General features: G+C 43.7%; 3 protein-coding genes across 8 annotated transcripts in view; 2 read left to right on the top strand and 1 right to left on the bottom strand.

Moving 5' to 3' along the window:
• Window positions 1-12,461, top strand: part of dot1l (DOT1-like histone H3K79 methyltransferase) — a 30,098-nt gene extending 17,637 nt beyond the window's left edge. For all 5 annotated transcript variants that reach the window (XM_080877380.1, XM_080877379.1, XM_080877381.1 and 2 more), the window contains 12 exons: window positions 2,487-2,624; window positions 2,786-2,911; window positions 3,141-3,580; window positions 3,665-3,761; window positions 3,864-4,013; window positions 4,222-4,264; window positions 4,689-5,302; window positions 5,624-5,829; window positions 6,044-6,117; window positions 6,222-6,902; window positions 7,479-8,273; window positions 8,403-12,461. In XM_080877380.1, the coding sequence (XP_080733506.1) occupies window positions 2,487-2,624; window positions 2,786-2,911; window positions 3,141-3,580; window positions 3,665-3,761; window positions 3,864-4,013; window positions 4,222-4,264; window positions 4,689-5,302; window positions 5,624-5,829; window positions 6,044-6,117; window positions 6,222-6,902; window positions 7,479-8,119 (3,210 nt within the window). In that variant the 3' untranslated portion in view covers window positions 8,120-8,273; window positions 8,403-12,461. The remainder of the gene's footprint in view (window positions 1-2,486; window positions 2,625-2,785; window positions 2,912-3,140; window positions 3,581-3,664; window positions 3,762-3,863; window positions 4,014-4,221; window positions 4,265-4,688; window positions 5,303-5,623; window positions 5,830-6,043; window positions 6,118-6,221; window positions 6,903-7,478; window positions 8,274-8,402) is intronic.
• Window positions 12,462-16,145: 3,684 nt separating this feature from the next.
• On the top strand, window positions 16,146-19,315 carry amh (anti-Mullerian hormone; the record flags this gene model as incomplete). The annotated part of the gene is made up of 7 exons (XM_080877668.1): window positions 16,146-16,227; window positions 16,344-16,604; window positions 16,677-16,846; window positions 17,257-17,368; window positions 17,447-17,546; window positions 17,626-18,047; window positions 18,908-19,315. 7 exons carry the CDS (start codon window positions 16,146-16,148, stop codon window positions 19,312-19,314), a joined length of 1,554 nt encoding a protein of 517 aa, XP_080733794.1. The 3' UTR covers window position 19,315.
• Window positions 19,316-19,510: 195 nt separating this feature from the next.
• On the bottom strand, window positions 19,511-23,159 carry LOC308394638 (uncharacterized protein). 2 transcript variants are annotated; one of them, XM_080879046.1, is made up of 5 exons: window positions 23,065-23,159; window positions 22,722-22,761; window positions 22,503-22,637; window positions 22,290-22,366; window positions 19,511-19,822 (listed from the first exon to the last, which is right to left on the bottom strand). In XM_080879046.1, coding segments are annotated over exons 2-5 (330 nt in total). In that variant the 5' UTR covers window positions 22,723-22,761; window positions 23,065-23,159; the 3' UTR covers window positions 19,511-19,705. The 2 variants fall into 2 exon arrangements, with proteins under 2 accessions (XP_080735172.1, XP_080735171.1); XM_080879045.1 differs by having other exon boundaries at window positions 19,515-19,822; window positions 22,722-22,774; window positions 23,065-23,134.
• Window positions 23,160-23,901: the final 742 nt, after the last annotated feature.

The following is a 23,901-nucleotide window of genomic DNA, read 5'->3' as shown; positions in this document are numbered from 1 at the left end:
TCTGTAGCAAAGGAGTTAGATGAACCAATTCGAGAACAAGAAATTTTACAGGTGATTTCAAACCTTAAAACTAAAAAAAGTCCTGGCCCTGATGGTTTTATTAACGAATTTTATAAAAAACTTAAGGACAAAGTCGCACCCTTATTACTGAAAGCTTACCCCTGCGCTCTGGAGATGGGACTACAATTGTAGTAATTGTCGTAATCCATAAAGAGGGCAAGGACCCCACAAATTGTCAATCATACAGGCCAATCTCATTACTTAATACTGATTTGCACATTGTCACCACGATTTTAGCCAAAAGAGTTAGTAAAATTATTACACATGTTATAAATCCAGATCAAACGAGGTTCATTGCAGGAAGGCACTATGGGGACAATGTTCGTAGATTGTTGAACTTAATGTCCTTGTACAAGACTAAACAAGAAGAAACAATGATTCTGTCTCTAGATGCTCAAAAAGCATTCGACAGGGTTTCTTGGCAGTACTTGGGCCATACACTTGAAAGATTCAAATTTGGGCCAAACTTAATTAAGTGGATACAGATTCTTTATTCCAACCCAATGGCGGCTGTACGGGTAAATGGAACAATATCAGCCAGATTTCCACTGGAACGTGGGTGAAGACAAGGATGCCCACTGTCACCCCTGCTGTTTGATATAAGTATTGAGCCTTTGGTGCAGTTAATTAGAGATGAACATTAAATTCAGGGCCTTTCAATTAATGGAGAACAGCATAAATTGTCCATCTATGCAGACGATGTACTTTTATACATTTCAAATCCTGCAGTCAATGTACCTCATTTAAAAGAAATTATTAGTACATACGGTTACCTCTCTGGTTACAAAGTTAATATTGACAAAACATTGGCAATGGATATAGGAGGAAGCATTTCACGAACATTCAAGGAGCGATGTGGCTTTAAATGGCCAAACGAAGGTATCAAGTATTTAGGAATTCAAATTCCTCACTCATTATCAGACTTGTTTAAAGTAAATTATGAAGTTATAGTTGCAAAAATAAAAAAAGATTTAGAGAGATGGACAGTCCCGCCTCTGTCTTTCTTGGGTCGGATTGAGAGCATACGTATGAATGTATTGCCAAGACTTCTATCCCTTTTTCAAATGCTGCCTATTAACATTCCCAACTCTACATTTGATAATTTAGATAAACCAAACTATATGGCAAGGCAAACGCCCAAGGATCAAGTTCCAAACATTAAAACTGTCAAAACTGCCGGGGGGATTGGCTGTTCCAAATCTGAAATATTATTTCTGGGCAGCTCAGATGAGACCCCTGACTTTTATAGATTTCTGCAGCTAAGAAGTTTTTTGACAAAACATAAAGAATGGAGGCAAGTTTTGGAGCCCTCACCCATTGAGGAAATATTTCTAAAAATATTTCAAAGTAATTCCTCCCCAAAATTCATCAGCAATTTTTATAACGCATTTATGAGTTTCAATACAAGTGCAACTTTGGATATTAAGGCAAGGTGGGAAGCTGAGACTGGCACTCAAATCTCAGAGGACACCTGGGAAGGTGGTCATGAGATATTTTAGAACCCCAGAGATAATTGCCAAAACGAAGCCTACAAATCCTGACACCTGCAGGTGAAATTGTGGTACTTCTTTAGGAACCCACTCACATATATTCTGGTCATGCCCAAAAATCTGCTCATTTTGGAATGACATATTTAAAGTTCTCAACACAGTTTTCCAACAACCATTAACAAAAGACCAACAGCTAGCCATTTTAGGAGTATTACCAAATGGTTTTGCGGGAAACAATAAAAAGTATCTCTTAAGAATCTTGCTTACAGCAGCACTAAAGTGTATTACTATTAAATGGCTGAATCTTGACCCACCTTCATATAATATGTGGATTGATAAAGTAAGAGAAATTTACCAAATGGAGGAAATAACATATGCTCTGCGGATTCAGAGAATTGTTTGCTGAGCGTTGGCGACCCATACATGCTTTACTGTTTCAATTATTTAGCATAGGTCTGTTTCGTTTTGTTCATTTATGGCTAAGATTGTCACATGTTATTTAATATTACATAAAGTTTTTGGGGCTTTTTGTTGTTTGTTTGTTTGTTTGCTTGCTTGCTTGGGTTTTGTTTTGCTTCCCAGTTTTATTTTGTGCTTCCTAATTGCAGTTCTTATTTTAATCTGTATTTCTGCATTGCGGTTCCTGTAACTGTCCTATTTGTGAACATTGACAAGTACAAGTTGCAATGTTGTAAATTATAATAAAAATTCAGTTTAAAAAAAGAAAAAAGGAACAGGGGGTGGATGCACACCTGCATCAGGTGTGACTGTATATGAGCACTTAGAATGTAAAATGCACTTTGACATTACTGCAGCAGGGAAAGCTCTTCAGCCAGTAGAGGTCTGCAAAGACTCACTTAGACACAATTCTTTTAAGCATCACGCTAGTAAAGCAACTGATAAAAATGTGTTGTTTTTTTTGTGTGTGCTGAACAGCTGGGAGTAAAAGCCCTGACTGTGGAGGACCTCCTTCAGGCCCAGAAGGAGATATCAGCCCATAACCTTCAGCTGAAGGAGCAAACCAAGCAGCTTGAGAGAGATATGGCTTTGCTGAGAGACCACAGCTTGCTGCTGGTGAGGCTTCAGATCCTCCAGCCCTTAATTACAGCATTGTCTCCAGCGGTTCTCACCTGTCATCGTACCTGCTGTTTAACTTTTGCGCAATGCTGGACGAACAGGCTGGCGGCGTTATGGGAGAGAGAGAGAGTGAGTAACAGTAACTTGTTATTTTTCAGCTGAAGTCTCGATGTGAGGAGTTGAAGCTGGACTGGGGCTCTTTGTGTCTGGAGAGTTTGTTGAAAGAGAAGCAGGCCCTGCGCAAACAGATCTCCGAGAAGCAGAGACATTGCTTGGAGTTGCAGGTACACAGCTGACATCTTCAGATTGTTGGATCTATATCCAGGTGTTTTGGTCTCTCTTTTCTGATGCGTGCCCCTCTACCTCTATCATCTCGCCACCCTTTAATCCACCTCACTGCTCTGTGGTTTTCAGGAAGAGTGTATGAGCTATTGTGACAAACATTTTCCAATATTTTAACATCGGTATAGCCTGTTTACCTGTGTAATAGTTCCCCCTGGTGTCTGTTTGTAGATAAGCATTGTGGAGCTGGAGAAAAGTCAAAGGCAGCAGGAGCTACTTCAGCTGAAATCCTACAGCCCTGGCGAAAGTTCCCCGTATAGAAAAAACCTGGAATCTCGCGCTTCCACAGACGTGGACTCTTCTAAGCTCGGCCTGTCTACAGCCCCAGTTCTCAACGGTGTTAGCCCAGAGTTTACTATCAACGGCACCAGCTCACCTTGTTTTGACCGGGTTAACTCCAAGGGTGAGCTTCTTTCTCGGTACCTGCCCATATCTCCGGACCATGAATTAGTGGCTGCCACCCCTGATGCCCGACAGAGGCAGCAAAGCTTCTCTCATGCTCTTCCTGACTACACGCGCTTCTCCCCTGCCAAGATTGCCTTGCGTAGGCACCTTAACCAGGATCCTACTGCCTCTGCTCACTTAAGAGGTCCAGGGCTGACCACACATAGGTTTGTTCCTACTACAAACATGTATGAACATTTTTATTTCTGCTGTTTGCAGATTGAATCCTAAAGCATCATTTATCTTTTTAGGGATCTGGGTGGTGTTAACTCTCCACTTGGAGCCAAACAGAACTGCCCCTCTCCCAATGGATGTGATGCTCAGAATAATCTCAAAAGCTCAGAGAGGGTGAATTTTCATCTTTCCCTGTGTCATTTTCACTGTGATTTATTTGCAAGCACACCTTGAGTCTTTCACTGCTGTAATTTTCCCATTTGTGCTGTGACACAGGGCATTAAAGAGAGGAGTCCATCTGTTCAGGGAGACAACAGCATTACAAGCCTTCCTATTAGTATCCCACTGAGCACTGTTCACCCAAGTAAATTACCAGTTAGCATCCCACTGGCCAGTGTGGTGCTACCCAGTCGTGCTGAGAGACTGGTGAGTGTGCTGACTTTTCCTATAGTACATCACTGATCCACCTCTCGTGAAGCCACGCTACACGATAAAAATATTATGTTTAAAGATTAAGATGTGTAGGTTAGGTTTTTATCTAGTCAATTATTTAATGTAATTGTCTAAAGTTCAAAATAAATCTATAATACCTTCAGATTTCACAATGATAAATTCTCTGCATTCATGATTTCAGAGAAGTACTCCGAGTCCTGTGTCACAGACCGGTCAGACCAATGGTAAGGATGGACTCTTCGCCTATTTTTCACTTGTGACTTTCAGAGTTTCTACTATAGTCAGGGTTTTGCCTGGATTAAGTAAGTAAGCCTCTGACTATGCAGTGTAAACATGGTCACAACATACAGTAAAGGGGATGATTCTGTTTTTGCTGATTTCATGGAATAATATGCATTTTCCAATTATTTTTGTCCATTTCACAAATAAAGCATAATTACCAAAATAAACCCCTTGCAAAGAAAAAAAAGCTGGTTTTATTTTATTACAGCTTTAAAAATGGGTGAGTATATTCCTTGGGGTGTTGCTAAAAATTCCTCTGGGAAAAAACTTACTGCTGCTTACTTAAGGTTAAATATGTGAATTGAGGCTGTTTTATATTAGTCTGATCTTCCTGTGAAGCTTCATGAACTGTTTGGTCTTTGTTAGGATATTCATCCATCTCCAGCATGATGAATGGAGGTCTGCACCCCGAGGACCATAATGGCACTTCTTCACCACCTCCACACAGCAACACTTTAACAATGGGCCGAGGCGGTCCGACCCAGAGCCCCCCTCTCAGCACTGGGGGGGTGCTCCAGTATGCCGACGGACCCCCGAGGATTGTTCCAGAAGATGGACCGGAGGGCCAAGGAGGTGAATCGGACGCAGAAGCCCAGGAGAGTGAACTGCGAAGGAGGATCTTTTTCTCCTCCTCTTCTTCTTCATCCTCGTCTTCCTCTTCGTCAGGCAGCGGGGGCAGCGCAGCCGGAGGATCTCGCCTCCACCACCACACCGGCAACCCGGCCAAGCAGGGATACCACAGTAACCATGGAAACCACCACCACCAATCGCCCAGCACGCAGCACGCTCACACACCCACACATACGTCGTCATCGCACTCCTCTCACAGCCTCTGCTCTCAAGAGGGACGCAAGCGGGGGAGACGGAAACGTGGCAACCCAGGGCCTGTTATGGCCAGTGGATCCCCAAAGAGAAGATCATTCCCTGGGCTCAGCTCCAGCAACCACTCCTCAGGATCGCCACTCAATATCAACTCCATGGTGAGCACTGGAGACGAAAGAGCATATATGAGATTCTTTGAAGTTACAATATGAGTATTGTACTATATTAAGTATATACTCAATATTATAAGCAGTTTTAAAGGCTCCTGCTAATTCATCAGTCTTAAAAGTTCAATAGAGGCACACTTTGCGGCATGACCTTGAAACTGTACAACAAATGTAATAATAGCGTAATAACAGTGCCACATCCTCTTTAGCCATCGTACAGACAACCTGCTGCTCCAGCGTAACCATCCGTCTGTTTTGTTTTTCACAGATGTCGCCAGCGTCACTGTAAACTGTGATTATTTTTGCCAACAGGTGAACAACATCAACCAACCTCTGGAGATCTCTGCCATCTCCTCTCCAGAGCAATCAAGCCGCAGCCCCGTTGGGCCTGACCTAGACCAACCTCCCATCTTGAAGAGAGAGCGCCCCCTGGAGATGAACGGCACGGGTCGATATTCCACAGCACCCAGCTCAGACGATGAGGACTCGGGTTATCCTGTTGACAGCTCCAGTTCTCGGTAATATGAAGCTTATGATGGCGTCTTCATCGATCGGAAGTCATTTAAATGTCCTTGCTGAATAACCGTGTGATTCAGCATTTCCTGTTTGTGCTTTTATTTAATCACAAGTTGTACCGTTATAAATATGACTCAGTCAGCTCTGTTGCAAATTTCATATATTTATAATATTGTTACTGCTTATTTTGATTTCGATTTTTGTTTGTTTTTGCAGAATTGAAAGAAAAATAGCCACTATATCGTTGGAGAGCAGAGATGGATCTGGTAGACTCGGAGATGGTGAACGAGGTAGAAAATGAATACATTAAGAAATAATCATCATCATTCTCTGCCTTTCTGCTAGATGATGAGAGCTGTGTGTTTGTTTGTTTTTTTCCTTTCTCCTCCACTAGGGAGAAAATCAGGAAGCAGCAGTGGTAACAGCACCGGCAGTGAAGCCTCCTCATCGTCATCTTTGTCCTCTACCAGCAAATGGAAATCCACCTTTTCACCCATTTCTGATCCCAAACAACCCAACTCTGACCTGAGACAGGGGGGCTCTCCGTTTGGCATCGGGGGTTCGGGTCGGGGCACAGACTCAGATTCTGACCACAAACAGCAGCAGGTGAGGAAAGGGAGCGATGGAGAGTCCAGCTACAGCAATCCAAACCCTTTCCTCAGTCAGGAGGCAAGCACCAGGGGTGGAAGCAGCAGTGCTGGTGGTGCTCAAGGAGGAAGCAATTCAGACCAGCGCCAGACCCTCCAGAAGCAGAAGGCCTCCCGTGACTGGGAGCTGAAGAACAGCGGCAATCTGGCCAGTCAGAACCTCTTCATTTCTGCTGCCGCCAGCAGTGGAGGAGGCATTCTTAGTGGGAAAGTGGGAGGCAGTCCTGTAGCTGTTTCCTCGAGCACTGGGTCGTCTGTGGGGCAGTACCTGGGGGCCCAGTTCCCACTTGGAGGAACCTCAGTCTTGCAATCTTTGTTTGGGGCCCAGACTGGTGGATCCACGGTGACTGGGACCCCTCGGCTTGTCAACGGACACTCTGCCCTAGGAAGCTTCTCCAGTGCTGGGTTGGCAGGGGGAGCAGCTGGAGGTGAGCACGACTGATTAATAGCCAATGTTATCTAGGGATTAGCGAATAGTTGGAGGGAGGGCTTGGTTGTGTATTTGGGGTCATCTTGATATCGAATCGTGCAAGAGAAAGAGCCAGGTAAGTGTTCTCGACTGACTCTCTGTGCTGCCCTGCTTTGACGTGGACTGGCCGCTTAGGTGATGCAGTTGGAGACACCCTCGGAAAATGTGCCATTTTTCACAAAACTTTCGTTGAAATCATTAATAACAAAGCGTGAGTGACTGTTTGATTTCATGGAGGTCACGTTGTTGCGCATGCGTTTTCCCCGGGTGTGTTAGTGCATCAGAGTCATTTCACTTCCTGCAGCGTTACGCTGGCTGCGCTGAATTGGCTCCGTTACATTTCCAGTGGACTGACTCTGTTTGCTCTCTATGTGCTTGTCTCAGACTTGCTTGGCGCTTTGCACAACCTGGCTCAGCCCTTGCTTCTCTCTCTGTCCCCCCCCCCCCCCCCCTTGCTCTTTTTGCCACGGCTCTCTCTTGTCTCCACTCTCTCGCCCTCCTCCTCCTCCCTCCATTTCTGCTGTATGATTTGCAGGTATATTTCACCACGTGGTTCCCTCAGTGTCCTCCCATCAGTTTGGGGCAACGCTCCCCACCTCAGGAGGCCTCAACTCTCTGCTCAGTCTCCCCTCCTCCTCTTCCTCTACCTCCTCCCAAACCCAGCAACACACCACTCCCCAGCCAGCCTCCATGCGCCTGGCGCCCGTGTCCTCGCCTATGCCCCTCTCGTTATCCCAGGCCCAGCACAGCCGCACGCAGTCAGTCCTGCATAGCCCCTCTCCTCCCACGCTCTCCCTGCCCCCTCCTCCACCCCTGCATAGCGTCCCCTCCTCGTCGACATCCACGCACTCTGACTCCCCAGCATCTTCTCGATCAGACTCCCTCCACTCCTCGCGTCTGTCCCTCTCCTCTCTCCACCATCAGAGAGCACAATCATCCCTCTCCATCTCATCCTCTACCTCTGCTGCTTCTGTCTCTGCTGCTGCATCCCTTTCCTCTTCCTCTCTCTCAGCCTCCTCTGCCTCCTCCTCTCGTCCATTTGCAGTGCACTACTCCCCCCGTCTGCCCCCTCCGCCACCGACCAGCAGTTCTGGTGGTGCTGGGAGCATGTGGAGGACTCAGAGCATGCATGGTACCTACACCACCTCCCAGCTCCCCAGCTCCCGACCTAGATAGGGTTTGGGGCTGAGGGGAAGGGCGAGGAGAGGGGAAGGGCGGAGAACAATCTGAGGGTGGATAGAGGGTGAGCGAGAGAGGCTGGTAGGGAGTGAGAGAGACAGGATGCCTGTTTTCCATGTGCTTCTGCAAGCTGTTTGTCTGACTGAACAAGGTAAGAGAAGTAGGTGTTAGATTAAAAGTAAAGGCTCAATGCTCAATCAGCTGTCTGTGTTTTTGCTGTGTTATTTCTGGAAGCCTTAGAATCACTCATGATGTCCTCGTCTGTCTTTGAATGTTTCAGGTAATTGATGAAAACTACCTCAACATTAAATAAACTATGCAAATGTCCAGGTGTGGACCAAGGCACTCTCCTCATTCACTGGTGCTTCAAACTCTGCACTACCCAATCGCCTCCAAGACCGGCTTCTGTACTGGGATCTTTGTCTCTCACACACACACACACACACACACACACACACACACACACACACACACACACACACACACACACACACACACACTAACCACCACTATGGTCACCCTGAGCAGAATTCATAGGTACTGGTCATGTTTGTGTGTGGAGTAGTGTTGTCCAGCTCTGAGTGAACTTAAATATCGTGTTTGACATTAAGGTGCTATCCAATCTGTTCATATGTAGTTTCTTTGTTCTGGTGCCAATTATAGCGACCGGGATCCAGCAAAATCAGAAAAAAAAAAAAGAATTATCATTTAACGACAGGATAAACCAGGGTCTACTCTCCCCCCCCCCCCCCCCCCCCCAAAGTTTCACTTCACGAGTCACGCACACAGACACACAGAGCCAGTTCACTGAACTCTGCTCAGACGTCAAGGACCTTTGCTTTTGCGTGCATGCGTTATTTCCTCCCTCGGTGAAATTCTGTATTTGCTGCAATATATTTGGTTGCGTAACAAAATGAGGAGCTTTGTATTTTGGTCTAACTTCGCACTGGATATTAAGCTCACGTAGCAGAAGATGTACAAGCCCTTGCTTGTGTTAGTTGGCACCCCTGCCATGTTCATTATTTACTGTGTTTTCATATTTAAATTCGTGACAAACTGCAATGAGTTGTTGGTGCTTAATTCAAAGCCAAATAATAAATTAGATTGTGTCTGTTTGGTTTGCTCTGACTCCTTCTGTCTCAAAAAATACTAAATATTTTGTAGCTATTTGCTTAAAGTTAAGTCGTTTCTGTTTTTCTGCTAATGTCAGATATTTAATGTTAGCAATAATCAGACAAATCTCTCGAAGGATGAGAGGAATGAGGAAAACATCTGCGGATGTTGATTTTGGCCTTATTTTGAGGATAAGGTAAATTAATAACATGCCTTTGGGTGTCAGTAATGCAACGCAGCGCCGAGTACATTTAACATTTGTTTAAAAAAAAAAAAGAAGAAAAGAAATGGTGCTCTTCAGCCACTCATCACTGTGGCTGCTCTGTTAAGGCTCAGCAAACAGCTGAATCCACGTGTCCAAGAACAACAGAGTTCAGTGAGTTTGTGTGTATTTATTAACTGTTTCTTTCCCGTCGGGTTGTGAAGTCGCACAAACGGCAACAGAAATATTCCTCTTTGTAAGCTAAGCTTAACAGTAGAGATCCATGCATTCATATTTATCCGTGCTGTTAAGAAAGGCAGGTTTAAATGTAAGTGGACTGATATGTGAAATTTTACTGCGTTTAGTTTAAATACACGCACACAGTCATGCATGCAAATCCTCACACACTGGGAAAACATAGTTGACCATAACCACAACAAACTACTGGACTTCTTTCACACCTGTGTTTGCTTTTTAAAAAAACGGTGTAATTTGTTTTTGTAAACGATGTTTGTACTGTGAATGTGATTCATTCTCTGACTGTATAGTTGTGGATAATTTAGATGATTATATTTATGCTGTCGGTCTTTCCATTTGCCTTTTTTTTTTTTTTTTCCTAAATCCTGAATTGTGTTGACATTGTAGAATGCATTAGTGTGTGTGTGTGTACTTGACTCACAGTCTGAAAACAATGGTGCTAAGTTTGGACTATGCCTGATCTTATTTATTCTGTAATGAAAACATCAAAAACAAGTCGAGTACTTGGTGCTGTACACAGGGACATTTGTAAAGCCGTTTTTTGGCATTTCCTTTCTCATATTTAATATGCTATTGTCTCGTTCTTTCAATGCATCTTGTACAACTGTAGACGCCACCTTTGGATGAAAGTGCTCTCGTGCAGCCGGCTCGGGGTCCGAGCGACGGCCACGGGGGCCCCTGTTAATGTTTTAAACATACATCGGCCCGCTGTTGGTGAACAAGACACACTGTTTTTGTACATAAGTTTTCTTTAATTGTACATCTCTGTCATAAACAGAAAAGTATATAAAATAAGTAACTATATACAGTCTATATAAATATATATAAGTATATAAATATATATACATATATATGTGAAAGGGGTGATTTGGTGCTGGCATTGTGACCCTTAAATTCACCCTGTAACAGGAGGCTTGAAGCAGAGCAAAGCATTGCCACCAGAGGACCTTAACATGGCTGCACATCAGCACCTGAAAACAAACACACACACACACACCCCGCAGCCACAAACTCAGAGGCTGTGTGTTTATTACACAAAGGTGCGGCGGCTCGAACGCCACCAGATTCCAGTACTAGAACTGTTATCACTTTTTTCAGGTATTTTCACTTCTTTGATTTGTTGTTGTTGTTTTTTGGTTTGTTTTTGGTGTTGAATTTTTTTTTTACCAACCCAGATTCTGCAGGAAAAATGGTGCTTCTGTTTCCAAGCGAGGGCAGTTCAGACTTTACAATCGAAATCTTCACTGGTGCATACAGAACTGCGCATCAGCCTCTTTACACACACCGCCTGTAGACGTCTTACTGACGAGGCCGTACCTCGCCGCGTGAGCTGATGTGAAACACTTGTCTTAGTGTGTGTGTGTGTGTGAGATCAGACAGGCTTCCTTTTTTCCTCTGATAGTGGGATTACACTAAAGCTCAGTTTGTACGTGTGTTTTTGTGTTTGTTTTTTTAATTTTTCACTTGCCAGCGCATATCTAAGGGAATATTAGTGTAATAATCAAAGCTTTATAGAAAAATAAAACCGTGTCCCGTGCACTTGTGTGCAAGTGAAGAGAAAAAGTCATTTTAGAATTAGACTAGTCCATTTGTTACCAGCACTGAGAGGTGTTTTGTAATTATTGTTGATGGCGTTTTGATTTTCTTATTCTTGGTGTTTGATACGATTGCAGTCACATGTTATGCTTTTGATTGTGTCTTCAGATTTGTCAGTTTTTAATACTACTAGTCAGACAGCACGGTGCTCTCCTTCACTTAAAACAAGGAAAATCGCAGCTATTGATGAATACTACTCCTCCTGTTGTGCTGCAGGGTTTTATGGTTTAAGAATCTTACACACAAGCTCACCTGGTGGCTTTTCTCACAGTCCAGTCTAACCTTTCAATCTTTAATCTGGAGGGACACCGGCGGGCGGAGGGGGGTGTACGTGCCTGTCAGAGCACTTTGAGGAAGGTGGCAGGGATTCCATTCATTACATACAGATTTTAAGCAGTTTTATAGTTTTTAAATGTATTTCTGGGGTGTGATTTGGCTTTAAAGCTGTGCAGTTCTGCATGATACTGCATCCTGGTACATTATTCGTAGATAATCTTTGAGAGCTTTGCAGTCAAGGCTGTTTACTCGAAATCCTGCCAAAGGTCTTAACTCAGGAACTCCCCACACTGCTTGAAAGAACAAGTTTCGTAATCTGCTGCATCTTATGTTAATTTACCTTCAGGTGGCATGACAAAGTCCCTCTACGACCCAACTCAGGACCAGGGCCACCATTCAGTCAGTGTATTTCAAGGTAAAAATGTATCAGCTGCCCTCATCAGATCTCCTCAGATGCAGTCCTGCTGGCACGTACACCCCAACCCCCGACAATCAGTCCGAGCTTTATGAGCGATCTGATCTCGAGAAGCTGTGAAATGGCTACAACTTTCAGCATCTTCCTCATCTCACAAATGCCTCTGTCTAGATTTGCGTCTCTAAGGAGGAGGTTCGGTGTCTTGTTTGAATCCCTCGTTGAATTGGGGGTAACCTTCAAGGACACGCGTGACCTACAGGATGTGTATAGTGCTCTCTGATTGGTGAAGCCAGGGCAGGTTTGAGGTGCAATAATGGCAAACCTACTTTCCAAAAGGCCCTCGGTTTTTCATGGAAACATTGTTACTGTTTGATGTTGGTGCTTTTATCCTAAGATGTTATGATGAAAAAATGGAATTAATGTTTTTTTTTCTCCCCTGCAATTTATGATTATTAATAAATTGTTTCTTATAATATTGAGTTTGCGTTTGGAGTGAACTTTGTCCGAGTCCATTTGGTTTGCTGTGACGGAAGAGGGTGTCATGCTGACATCTTCATACCTGAACCATGTTTGAAGCCCCACTACCTAAATCCTAAGTTAGTAGACTTCACATGTAGGCGGCATTTACCTTGTAATGCCGAGTTGGCCTGGCAAAGACTCCAATCTGGCCCGCTCGACGGCAAAATATGAACTTTCACAAGTTTGGTAGTTTTTCCCTAATGAAAAGACAAAGTAACCAACAAATATATAAACCCTTAAAGAAAATTCTGTTTTCTTTTTTCTATCTACTATTGCAGTTTCCTTTGTTTTTTTTTTTTACAGCTGGTCCACAGTATCTGTTGTCCTGACAGATTTCTTCAGTTCATTACAGCAGCATTTCTTTATCGTGTAGAAAAACAGATGTGGTTAAAACTGCACTTCCTGTTTCCACATGTCTCTGAGATCAAATTTGTAGGTAAATCTCTTCACAGAGACGGATAGAGAAGCTGCACTGGTCCGGTTCACGTAATTTCAAAGTGGCCTGCAAGTGGCCCGCGATGTAAAATAAGTTGATAAAAAATGTGTCTCTGTATAAGATACTGAAGTTTTTGAGAAGTCAGCATCATTAGTGGTGTGTGTGTGTGTGTGTGTGTGTGTGTGTGTGTGTGCGCGCCAGTCCCGAGAAAGACTAACAGCCTGTTCACTGTGGTCCTGCAAGCCTGAGTCAGAGAGATGGATATGAAAGTGATGGGTGATTAAAAACCACAATTAACGACATTGTTTTTAAAAATATGTCAGCTTTCAAAAGAAATGGAGAACGTTATAAAACACATAAATGAAGAAAAACGTAGTCCTGCATAAGAGAGCCGCTTCAGTCACTAACTTGGTCACTTGAGGATTAATGGTCCGGTGAGGTCTGTAAAAACAAACAGCTTCTGCTGCTTCAGTTCACAGACATGTTACCTTATTCTGTGTCGAATGCCTGTGATGCCTCAGAGAAAGCCTCCTAAAAGGCCCGTGCACTGAAGCTTTCCACCTGAAGCCAGGCCTGTGGCGTTCCCCGGTTACCACCTGTGGCTCACCACTGTAGAGAGGTGAATATACGATGGGGAGAAACAGGAGTGTAGATGTTGATTACTTTTTCATCAAAGTGCAATTCTTGTTTCCCACAAGTGTGACTGAAAACATTCAAGCTGGTGTGCTTCAAACACCGCCTTGATACAATGAACATTTCCTGCCATTCCTCACTGATGATTTATAAGGTATGGTGAACCTTGGCTTTATCACCGGGGGAAAACGTCCACAAATGGCTCTGAGACCTTGACTGTCTGCACAACAAGCCTGCAGCTGTGAAAATGCTGAGGGGAGTAACAGCTCCTCGAAGCCACTCAGGTCTCCCTCTGACAACATGTTTCCTGCTCGTCTTCCAGCACGAATGCTTCCAGATCTCCGGTGTGGGTTCATTAAGATAACCCATTCTCTTCCCATGACCTTTAATGGTAAGTTCACCCAAAATGCAGGCAGACCACACAGTTGATGAACAATCTGATTTGTTTCTCATCTGACATAGATGAAAATAAATGAATGACATTTCAGTTATGCAACAAACTAAAACAGATTGGAACAAATATTTTGCTCCGAACGGTTTCTTTTCCACAAAACTTCTCTAAAAATTAGGAAAAGATATTAACTGAATGAAAATTAAGCAAAATAAAACAAATGACATTATATTTTGTACTTAGAAAACATTAATATAAAAAGTGTTAAAAGACTGCAGTCCTTATAAACCAGATTATTTCCCGGTTTGCAATAGTTATTTTTGTTGTAATTTTAGAAATGTTGAAATGACTCTGGAAAAAAAAATGGAAATAAGGTGAAGTACTGAAGGTTTCATGTTTTAGTTGATCAAATCAAAATTCAGTCAGAGTTCCTCAGGGATCTGTCCTTGGTCCGCTACTCTTTATTATGCTCATAATATGTCTTATAGAAACAGATCAGATTTTCATTTAGAGTAGAATAAAAACCTTTTAACGGTGTTTAGTAGTGTCACTAGTGATCATACATTTATACACGGAGCCGGGGGCAGGAGATGGTTAGCCTGAAGCAGGGATGTCCAACTGATTGTGGATTGTGGGCCACATTCAGCCCGCTTTGGTCTTAAGTGTACCTGACCAGTGAAACGCCCCGCTCTGTCAGAGTAAAGAAGCTTAACTACATGTGAATCTCAATATAAGAAAGTGCAACTTCAACTCTGCGTCTCAGTTTTTCCATATATAATGTCAAATGTCCTCAGTCCCATCCTCTATACCCTTTACGCCCACGACTGTGTCACCTCCAACAAAGATAACATCATTTTGAAATTCGTGGACGACACTGCAGTGATCAGTCGCATCACTGGAGGGGACGAAGTGGCTTACAAGAGAGGTGGCCAGTCTGGTGTCATAGTGTGAGGACAACAACCCCACCCTCAACACTGAAAAGACAAAGGAGATGATAGTGGACACGAGGAAGAAGAGGAGGCCTCACCAGCCGCTGTTTATCCGGGGCCTTGAAGTGGAGAGGGTGAGCAGTTTTAGATACCTGGGCGTCTACATCTCTGAGGACCTCACCTGGACACTGAACACCACACAGCTGGTCAAGAAGGCTCAGCAGCGGCTGTATTTCCTGAGGAGGCTGAGGAAATTTGGTATATCGGCCAAGATCCTCAGCAGGTTCTACAGCTGCATTGTGGAGAGCACACTGACCAGCTGCATCACTGCATGGTACGGCAGCACTACTGCCATGGACCGCAAACACCTGCAGAGAGTGATAACAACTGCAGGGAAGATAATCAGGACTCTGCTGCCCTCTCTGCAGAGCATCTACCATCGCAGAGTCTAAAGGAGAGCTGCCTCCATCCTCAAAGACCCCCCACACCCCCAACACGGACTGTTCCCGCTTCTGCCCTCAGGACAGAGGTTTAGAAGTGTGAAATCCTTCAACTCCTTCTTCCCCACTGCGATCAGACTCTTGAACAAGCTGACCTATTTCACACTTCACTATATTGTCTCCTTTTCTGTCTTTATTTATTTATTTGTACTATTTGTATTTATCTGTTCTATTTCTATTGTATATATTAATCGGTATCTGTGGGTGGACAGCAAAGATGAAGACAAATACCTTTTGTCTTTGGACACATAGCAATAAACACGTAAACAAGTAAGCAGATATACCAAAACTGCAAAGTGTTTCTTTAAAGTCGTTTTGAGCTTTGTTGTCGACGTGATGGAAGCAAACCTCCAGTTCTACTGTCCTCTTTGTTTAAGTTAGGCAGCGTGCATATTAGCTCTGCAGCCACGAAACATTAAACAACACTCTTCATCTTTCAGCCTGGCGTGTTCTGTGAAAGGTTTGTGAGAAACTTTCTTTCTCAAACCTGTTTGTGTCTGCTAGATAAGGATGTTCAGTGTGTCCAAAGTCATCTTCTGTTTACATCTATGTCCCGTTTGCTGTCTGATTTTAGAATGTTCTCTACAGTCAGGTTAAAATATCTCAAATACTGATAATCTCAGTCATCAAGGACACACAGTGCTGCTATTTTGGCAGAAAGGGGACCCCAGGTGGTGAGAATGGGAGGTCCGAGGATGTAACTCCCATCCTGTGAGAGATCTGACCACACAGACGCACGCGCAGACACTGCAAACATGTTGGGTCTGCTCGTTCTTTACAGCGAGGCGCTGACGCTCTGCTGGACCCTGCAACCGGCCCAGGACCCCACAGTAACCGGTCAGACACCGCTCGGCTGATTAATTAATTAATAACTCGTTAACTTTGAATGGAAAAATGCGTGCATGTGGTTATTGCTTCAGACTGGTTCTTTAGTGCGTGAACTAATTTGTCCGTTTCAGAGTACTCACTCCCATCAGCGAAGACCCCATCATCACCATCAGCAGCAGCAGCAGCAGCAGCGCCTCATGCTGCACCATGCTTCGTGGAGGACATCTTTGCAGCGTTGCGTGAGGGTGTGGGGGACAGCGGCGAACTGACAAACAGCAGTTTGGTTCTGTTTGGATTCTGCTCACAGTCTGCCCACTCATCAGCCTCGCTCTCGTTAGACCTCGCTAACAAGAAGAGCAGCTTGGAGGTTCTGCACCCAGCTGCAGGTAAAAGCCGAAACCGCATTCTTGCTATTTTTCTTTCTTCACTTTGTAAATTGTTTGGTTTTGTTCTTTTAGTACATGTATCAGAGGAAGAGGAGCAAGGAACAATCACGCTGACCTTTGACCTCCCACGGTCTCCTTCGCTCAGGACGAACCCCGTGCTGCTCTTGGCCTTTGAAAGTCCACTGGCACGAGGAGACCTGGAAGTTGCTTTCACTAGTCGGTCTCTGCAGCCAAACACGCAGGTAAAGAGAGCTCAGGTGCAAACGCTGCTTCAAGGATGCTGTCAAACATAAGGCACGGGAGCCAGATTGGGCCCAGCAAAGACTTCACACTAGACGGCTTTGAGCTACTGGACGTTTTTCTGTAATTTTGCACATTTATTTCCTTCATTTACTACAGAAACTTTTCTCTGTCATGCACAAAAACTGAGGCTTGGTGTACAAATTGCACTTGTTTTTTTCATATTAAGATGTCTCAGTAATGAAATGTGCAGTTAAACTTCTCACACTCACTGAAAGAGGAGTTTCACATCGAGCTGCATCAAGTGGCCCTCAATGTAAAACGAGTTTGCCATCCCTGCCTTGGGTGATAAAATGTAATGAAAGGTTTGCAGATCTCTAACTCTGGGTTTTTGTGTTGCTTTGTTTTCCAGGCTGTGTGCATTTCAGGAGACACGCAGTATGTACTGCTGACAGGAAAATCATCAGAGGGGAGCGTTAATGACAGGTGGCAGATTACTGCTGAGACAAAACCCCCTCATATGAGTGAGATATCATCTTCTTCATTTTATTTCCCCATCTGTGGTTCATTGTGTACCCTCCTTACATTTCCTCTCATTGTAGAACAAAACCTAAAAAGCATCTTGATTGGTGAAAAATCAGGAAGTAACATCAGCATGAGTCCACTTCTGTTTTTCTCCGGGGGAACGGGAACTGATACGAGGTCGGCCCGGCTTTCTTTCTGCTGACATTCACTGTCGTCAGAGACGCGTTCAGCTTTGTTTTTTTGTTTGCTTTCCCAGATGTGCTTCGGGCTCGCCCCCGGCATCTCTGCAAACCTCCTTCCTTTGTGAGATGAAACGCTTCCTGGGTGGTGTTCTGCCTCAGGAACACTTCGCATCCCCTCCACTTCCTCTGGACTCCTTACAGTCTCTGCCTCCCCTCTCGCTTGGCTTATCCTCCAGCGAGACCCTGCTGGCAGTAATGATCAACTCCACAGCTCCCACAGTCTTTGGCTTCACGAGCTGGAGCTCTGTGTTGCCGGTGTGCCACGGAGAGCTGGCCCTGTCTGCTGCACTGTTAGAGGAGCTCAGACAGAAACTGGACCAGACTTTGGTGCAAATGACAGATCTAATCAGAGAGGAAGAGGTTTCACCGGGAGCCAAGGAGAGCCTGGGGAGGCTCAAAGAACTGAGTGCGTTACAGAAGAAAGAACATGCCACAGGTGACATGTGCAAGAACAGTTATAGTTACATAGGAAGCATCTTTTTTTTTAATGAAACAACACCCTGCTGCACAGTCGGGTGCATTTAACTCATTCACTGCCATTGACGTCTATAGCCGTCAATTGCAGTGCATGAGTCAATGGGTTTAACTCATTCACTGCCAATGGCTGGCAGTGAATGAGTTAAGTATCCCTCTGCAGCTTTCAGCTTCCAGCTTTAGGAGATGTTGGGTGGAGGGAGTGGCCACGGATTCTCTAAACCCCATTTATAACAGGCCTTGCAGTCAAAGGTTTATGGGCCAAAAACAGTAATCATGCTGCAGACTGTCTGTTCAGTTCTACAGCGGCCCCAGTGACCTATGAGTTCAGATTATTTTAAGTCTTGTGCACAAACAGATTCCTATTATTCAAATTTTAAAAGTTCTGAAGACGGCAGATTAAAAAATAAATAAATTAGATCTCATTCATCAAAAGAACAAAAACCTGGACATGAAATATTTAGATATCAGCAGATGTCTTTAAGAAAACTAATCATGTGAGTGTGTGTGAGCTTGGCTGACGTTCATTTCTATTATTATATCATTTGCTGTTTTGTCAGTGGTAAAATTTGGATCTATATTAACCAGTGACCTTTGACATATATAGATGAGCAACTATATTAAATTTAATTTGATTAGATTTTGTTATTTTGTCATTTTGTTCTGCTGTGTTCATCAGTTTATCAGCTCCACAGACTCTACAAACTGGAACTCGTTTCCACTTTTGCTTTTTGCTTAGCGTGAATTTTGTCGTCACCGCTGTACAGGTCACGTATATCCCCTTTTTAAGTGCTGCATGTGTTTTCTTTCTGCGTCCGCCAGGAGGGAGTCAGTTCCGTGCGTTTCTTCTGCTGAAGGCTCTGCAGACGGTGGCCCAAACGTACGACGCGCAAAGAAAACTGCGGGCCACCAGAGCAGACCCCAGTTCGTCAGTGAGGGGCAGCGTCTGTGGGCTGAGGGCTCTCACCGTGTCCCTGACGAAGCTTCTTGTCGGCCCAAGCAGCGCAAACATTAACAATTGCCACGGCTCCTGCGCGTTCCCTCTGACCAACGGCAACAACCACGCCATCCTGCTCAACTCCCACATCGAGAGCGGCAACGCGGATGAGCGTTCGCCCTGCTGCGTGCCCGTGGCCTACGAAGCTCTGGAGGTGGTGGACTGGAACGCAGATGGGACCTTCATCTCAATCAAGCCAGATGCGGTTGCGAGAGAGTGTGGATGCCGCTAGAGCTGTTCTCTACAGCTACTTTACCCCAGCATTTATAACTTTCACACAACTGATAGTTATGTGCATGTTTCAGTTATGAAATATCAATTACAATACACCACATGTACTTTTAATTAAATATAACTACTTTTATGCTTTATTAAAGATCACAAGTCTTAAGATCACAAAGTTGATGTGAATGCTATTCATGTTAAGATATTTGATAATTAGTGATGCTAAAATGAATCAGATCTTGTCATTTTGAAAATATTTTAATTGGAATAATGTTTCTGAGTGTTAAACTGTTAAAAGGATGAAATATAGCCTTCTCAAACTTGTGATAATTAAATGCAAAGTGTATTTAAAGTTCTGTATTCGTAGCCATACAGCTACATAAGCTACAGTATATGTTTTATGCTTTGATTTTGGGTTTCAGGATTGCTTTATTAGCAACTGGCTTCTTCCTTCTTCTAATCGCTCCGACTTCTTCAGATCCCCACCACCGGGTGAAGCTGTCCCATATGGAGATCTGGAGGCAGACAATGGGAGACAAGACACGTGTGATTCCATATCAACCAGCCCTAAATACTGTGGAAATCCTATACTGTTGCATAATAAAAATTCTCATTTATAATAATATTTGAGCACGTGATATTTAAAGAGATGATCCAAAGTCCAGTTTATTTTCGGTCCTCTGAGCTGTAGAGCTGTTTGTCCAGCTTGAGCAGTTTAGTGTGCATTTCCTAGATTTGGAGAAACCGGCTGTAGACGTTTCTGCTGTCTTTGGAACATTTATGAAAATCATTAAGCACACATCTTGCAGTACCAAAAATACAATAATGACTCTGTTACTCTCAAAAATAGCTGCGAAAGGTTCGGCATCCATCACCCAAAGAAGTATACACTAACCTGTGATAGGCAAGGTTATTACTGTTAACTAAAACGAACTTGTTACGCCCCTCTGTAGCCCCTAATCTCTTTGCAGTGGCAGTGCAAGAGTGTTCAGCTGTTGCTAATTGACCACACCTTATATATACTTGAGGCAAGTTTTCATGGAGGTGCACTAGTCTTTGTCTTAGTGGTACCAGCTATTTTAGCTAACTTATCATATAATTTAAAATAAAAAATAAAATCTTCTCTGTGAAATTCTGGTGTTGGTCTCCATATTTATGTTGCAGCTTTTGAGCTGGCTCGTAACATAACTAAAATTTAAATATAGAGGAAATATTGTGGAGTTTTAGCATCTGTTAATCTTGTTTAACCTGTAAGTTGATGAGGTTTTGATAAACGTGTTTGATGCTTTGGATCTTTACCAGACAAAAACTTATAGTTTGATTGAAATAGATGTTCTGCTTTTTCTAAATCTTACCTCTGACATACAATAAAAGATAAAAACTAACACTGCACCGAATAAAAACGAAAAATTTTCGAACAGTAAAAACAAAAAGTCAAAATACAATAAAAACTTATTAGAGAATACAAAATACTATAATAACTCTGGTGACAGGATGTAATCGTGGCACACCCCCCCCCCCCCCCCCCCTTCAGCTGAACTGCAGCTAGCTGCAAACCTCTTTTGGTTGGTATTTGTAATTCTCTCAAAGGAAAATACTTTCAGCATGAAACTGCTCACAACAGTCTCATTAAGGCATACATCTCCAAAAATGGGAAAATCACACCGAAATAGTCCAGATGGGTGCACAGATGATGTCATCTAGACACGGGACGCACTCTGATGTCTTTAACGCTTAAAAACGTGTGGAAGAATCAGAAACAGGTGACCTTGATTGTAGAACATAGCAATCTCGATGTATGTAAAATAAGACGCACTATAAGATACACTTCTAATGTTGTTCTTTTAACACACAGAAGCTCCAAATGCTGTTCACTGCTCTAGTCTACAGGATCACCAGTCAGCTCTGCTCAGTACACCAACACGTGCACTTTACACAGTGTTTCATGCTTTATGCTTTGGGTTGAACAGATACTGCTACTGTCAGTCTTGCAAAACTTTATTTTTTCAGCTATGAGAGGGTAGGTTTGCTCATTCAGTCTTTAAAAAAGAGGAATAAAATTGTTTAAACCGGTAAGATTACATGTAAGGGGAGTATGGAGCCATCCAGTGGTTCATCAGCTGTGTGTTGACCGGGTATTTGTTAATTCTCAGCCATACAAACGGACACTTTACAGTTCCCTTATTTCCAAATCTGACAAAGACTTTCTCAAAACCTCTGTGAATTTACAGCAGGCCCATTATTCTCCATTTTGCCCTGTTTATCCTACTGTTGTTGCTTTATGATGCCAGGAGAAGCAGATATCACTAATATGGCCCTCTCAGACTGATAGCTTGTCACTGAGATGCTTGAACACCAAGAGAAGAAGATGGATTACGGCTTTAAAGGCAGAAAAGCTAAAATGGCTCATTTCACACAGCGGATGAACTGAAGGGTTGCCCCATTAAAGGATGATGTTTAAGATATATGATTAAAAGTCCAAGTACTAAAATACCGAGCTGGAAATGAGCACGACTCTGTATTCAGCTGTGGCTGATCCAGAAAACCGAGTAAAAAACTTTACTGTCGATCCATCCATCTACTTTCCTCTGCTTAACTGGGGCTGGATCGCGGGGGCAGCAGCCCAAGCAGAGAATCCCAGAACTCCCTCTCCCCAGCCACCTCCTCCAGCTTATCCAGGGGAACACCAAGGCGTTCCCAGGCCAGGCGAGAGATATAATCTCTCCAGCGTGTCCTGGGTCTGCCCCGGGGCCTCCTTCCTGTGGGACCTGCCCGGAAATCTCACCCAGGAGGCGCCCAGGGGGCATCCTTGTCAGATGCCCGAACTACCTCAACTGGCTCCTTTCGATGTGGAGGAGCAGCTGCTCCTCCACATCGAAAGGAGGAAAACTTTACTGTATCTGTACATTACACATAAAATCACCCTCAGTCTTTAAACAAGAACAGTTGCAGGCTAACTGACAGAATCACGAGAAACCATACCTGTGTTATTGAAGCACTCTGCAGACTTCCAAAGAAAGACCACACACCTGTCTCTTCAACAAAATAGTCCAGAGCATCTAGAAAACACAATCGCACGAAAGACTGAGAGCGTGTTACACAGAAGCTGTCGGCTGTTACAAATCACAGCAATCTGTCAGAAACAAGCTCAAAACATGTCTGATGGGGGTAAAGAGACAGTGCACTGGCACTCACCATGCACTTCGTTAACTCCTGAGCTCACCAGTAGCACAACCAGCACCGCCACTAAACAGCGGTTCACAGTGAATCCTTTCCACGGATTTGGAACATCGCTCAGATTTTCAATGCACAGAATCCGCTCATAAGACACTGCAGACAGACACGAGTCAGACGCATTTAGTCCATGCTCAGTTTCATCAGTCTGGTGGCTGTTTAGTGAAACATGTGTCTTACTCGTGAAGCCTTCAGACAGGCCTGCTCCAGCTTCTTAAGGCTGAAAAATAACACTGCAAGATGAGGAAAGATTCAGTAGGACTGTGTGGTTGAGATTTAGTAAAATAGCAGTACACAGAATACACAGAATGATCACACGTGGGGTTTGTATAATCCTCGATATCTTATATCTGTGATCATATTCCACTTTCCCCTGTACTGCCTTTTGCACCCTCTTCCAAGCCACACACTAACATGTGACACTAACACAGCTTAAAATAGGCACACGCAGCTCTTTAGAAAGACAAATATGGAGCTCAGGGTTTAGTTTGATATGAACCTCTGGACAGAAAAATATGCTTACCTGATTTTCAGTTGTGCTTAACCACAGAGGTGAGGGATAGTAGAGCTGTGCTGCTGCGGTTGTGTACACGCTCTGCACCTGCTTCTTTGCTTGATTGACAGGCACGGGTGTGAAAACAGGGAAAGGGACACTCAAACTTAATAGCAGTAAGCCAGTAGGTGAACAAGGATTAGTAACACCCGCCTTCCAGTGCCATGAACACTCCTACTCCTCCACAGCTCAGAGGAAGATAAGCCAGAGTTACCAGGGTGGGGTAAAAGTTTACTTAATTATGAGGAGGTCCTAAAACACAACACATTGTTAAAAGTTCATCACATAATAAATTAGTCCCAATTCATTGATTCTGTATGTTACTAAATTCACATGACACTGATGTGTATGATTGGGAACCTGCAGTCTCAGTGTATTGCTGTATATAGTGTCAATAAAGGCATCATCATCAGTAATAACTTCTCCTTCTTCTTTCAATTCTTCTTTTGGCTGCTCCCTTCAGGGGTCACCACAGCACATCATCTGCATCCATGTCATCCTTTACCTACCATCGTCCTGTCACATCAACTCTCTGCAGGCCTTCCTCCGGCCTGGCAGCTCCATTTTTAACAGCATTTGTCCAGTATATCCATATCCCTGCTCTGCACATGTCCAAACTTTGTCTGAAAAAATTACTCAACCGGAGCAGTCCAGTCTTTTTGATCAGCAATAATAACCTACTACTCAAATATGTACTCGGCTAAACCATGGTCTACTGTTCCACTGCACATGGTTGAAATGACATTAAAGCCACTTGACTTGGCAAAAATGATACAACTCAATTCTATTTTTGGGATAAATTATATA

Source organism: Rhamphochromis sp. 'chilingali' (genome assembly GCF_963969265.1).
Source record: "Rhamphochromis sp. 'chilingali' genome assembly, chromosome: 3".
Lineage (NCBI taxonomy): Eukaryota > Metazoa > Chordata > Actinopteri > Cichliformes > Cichlidae > Rhamphochromis > Rhamphochromis sp. 'chilingali'.
This window is presented reverse-complemented; position numbering and strand designations above follow the sequence as displayed.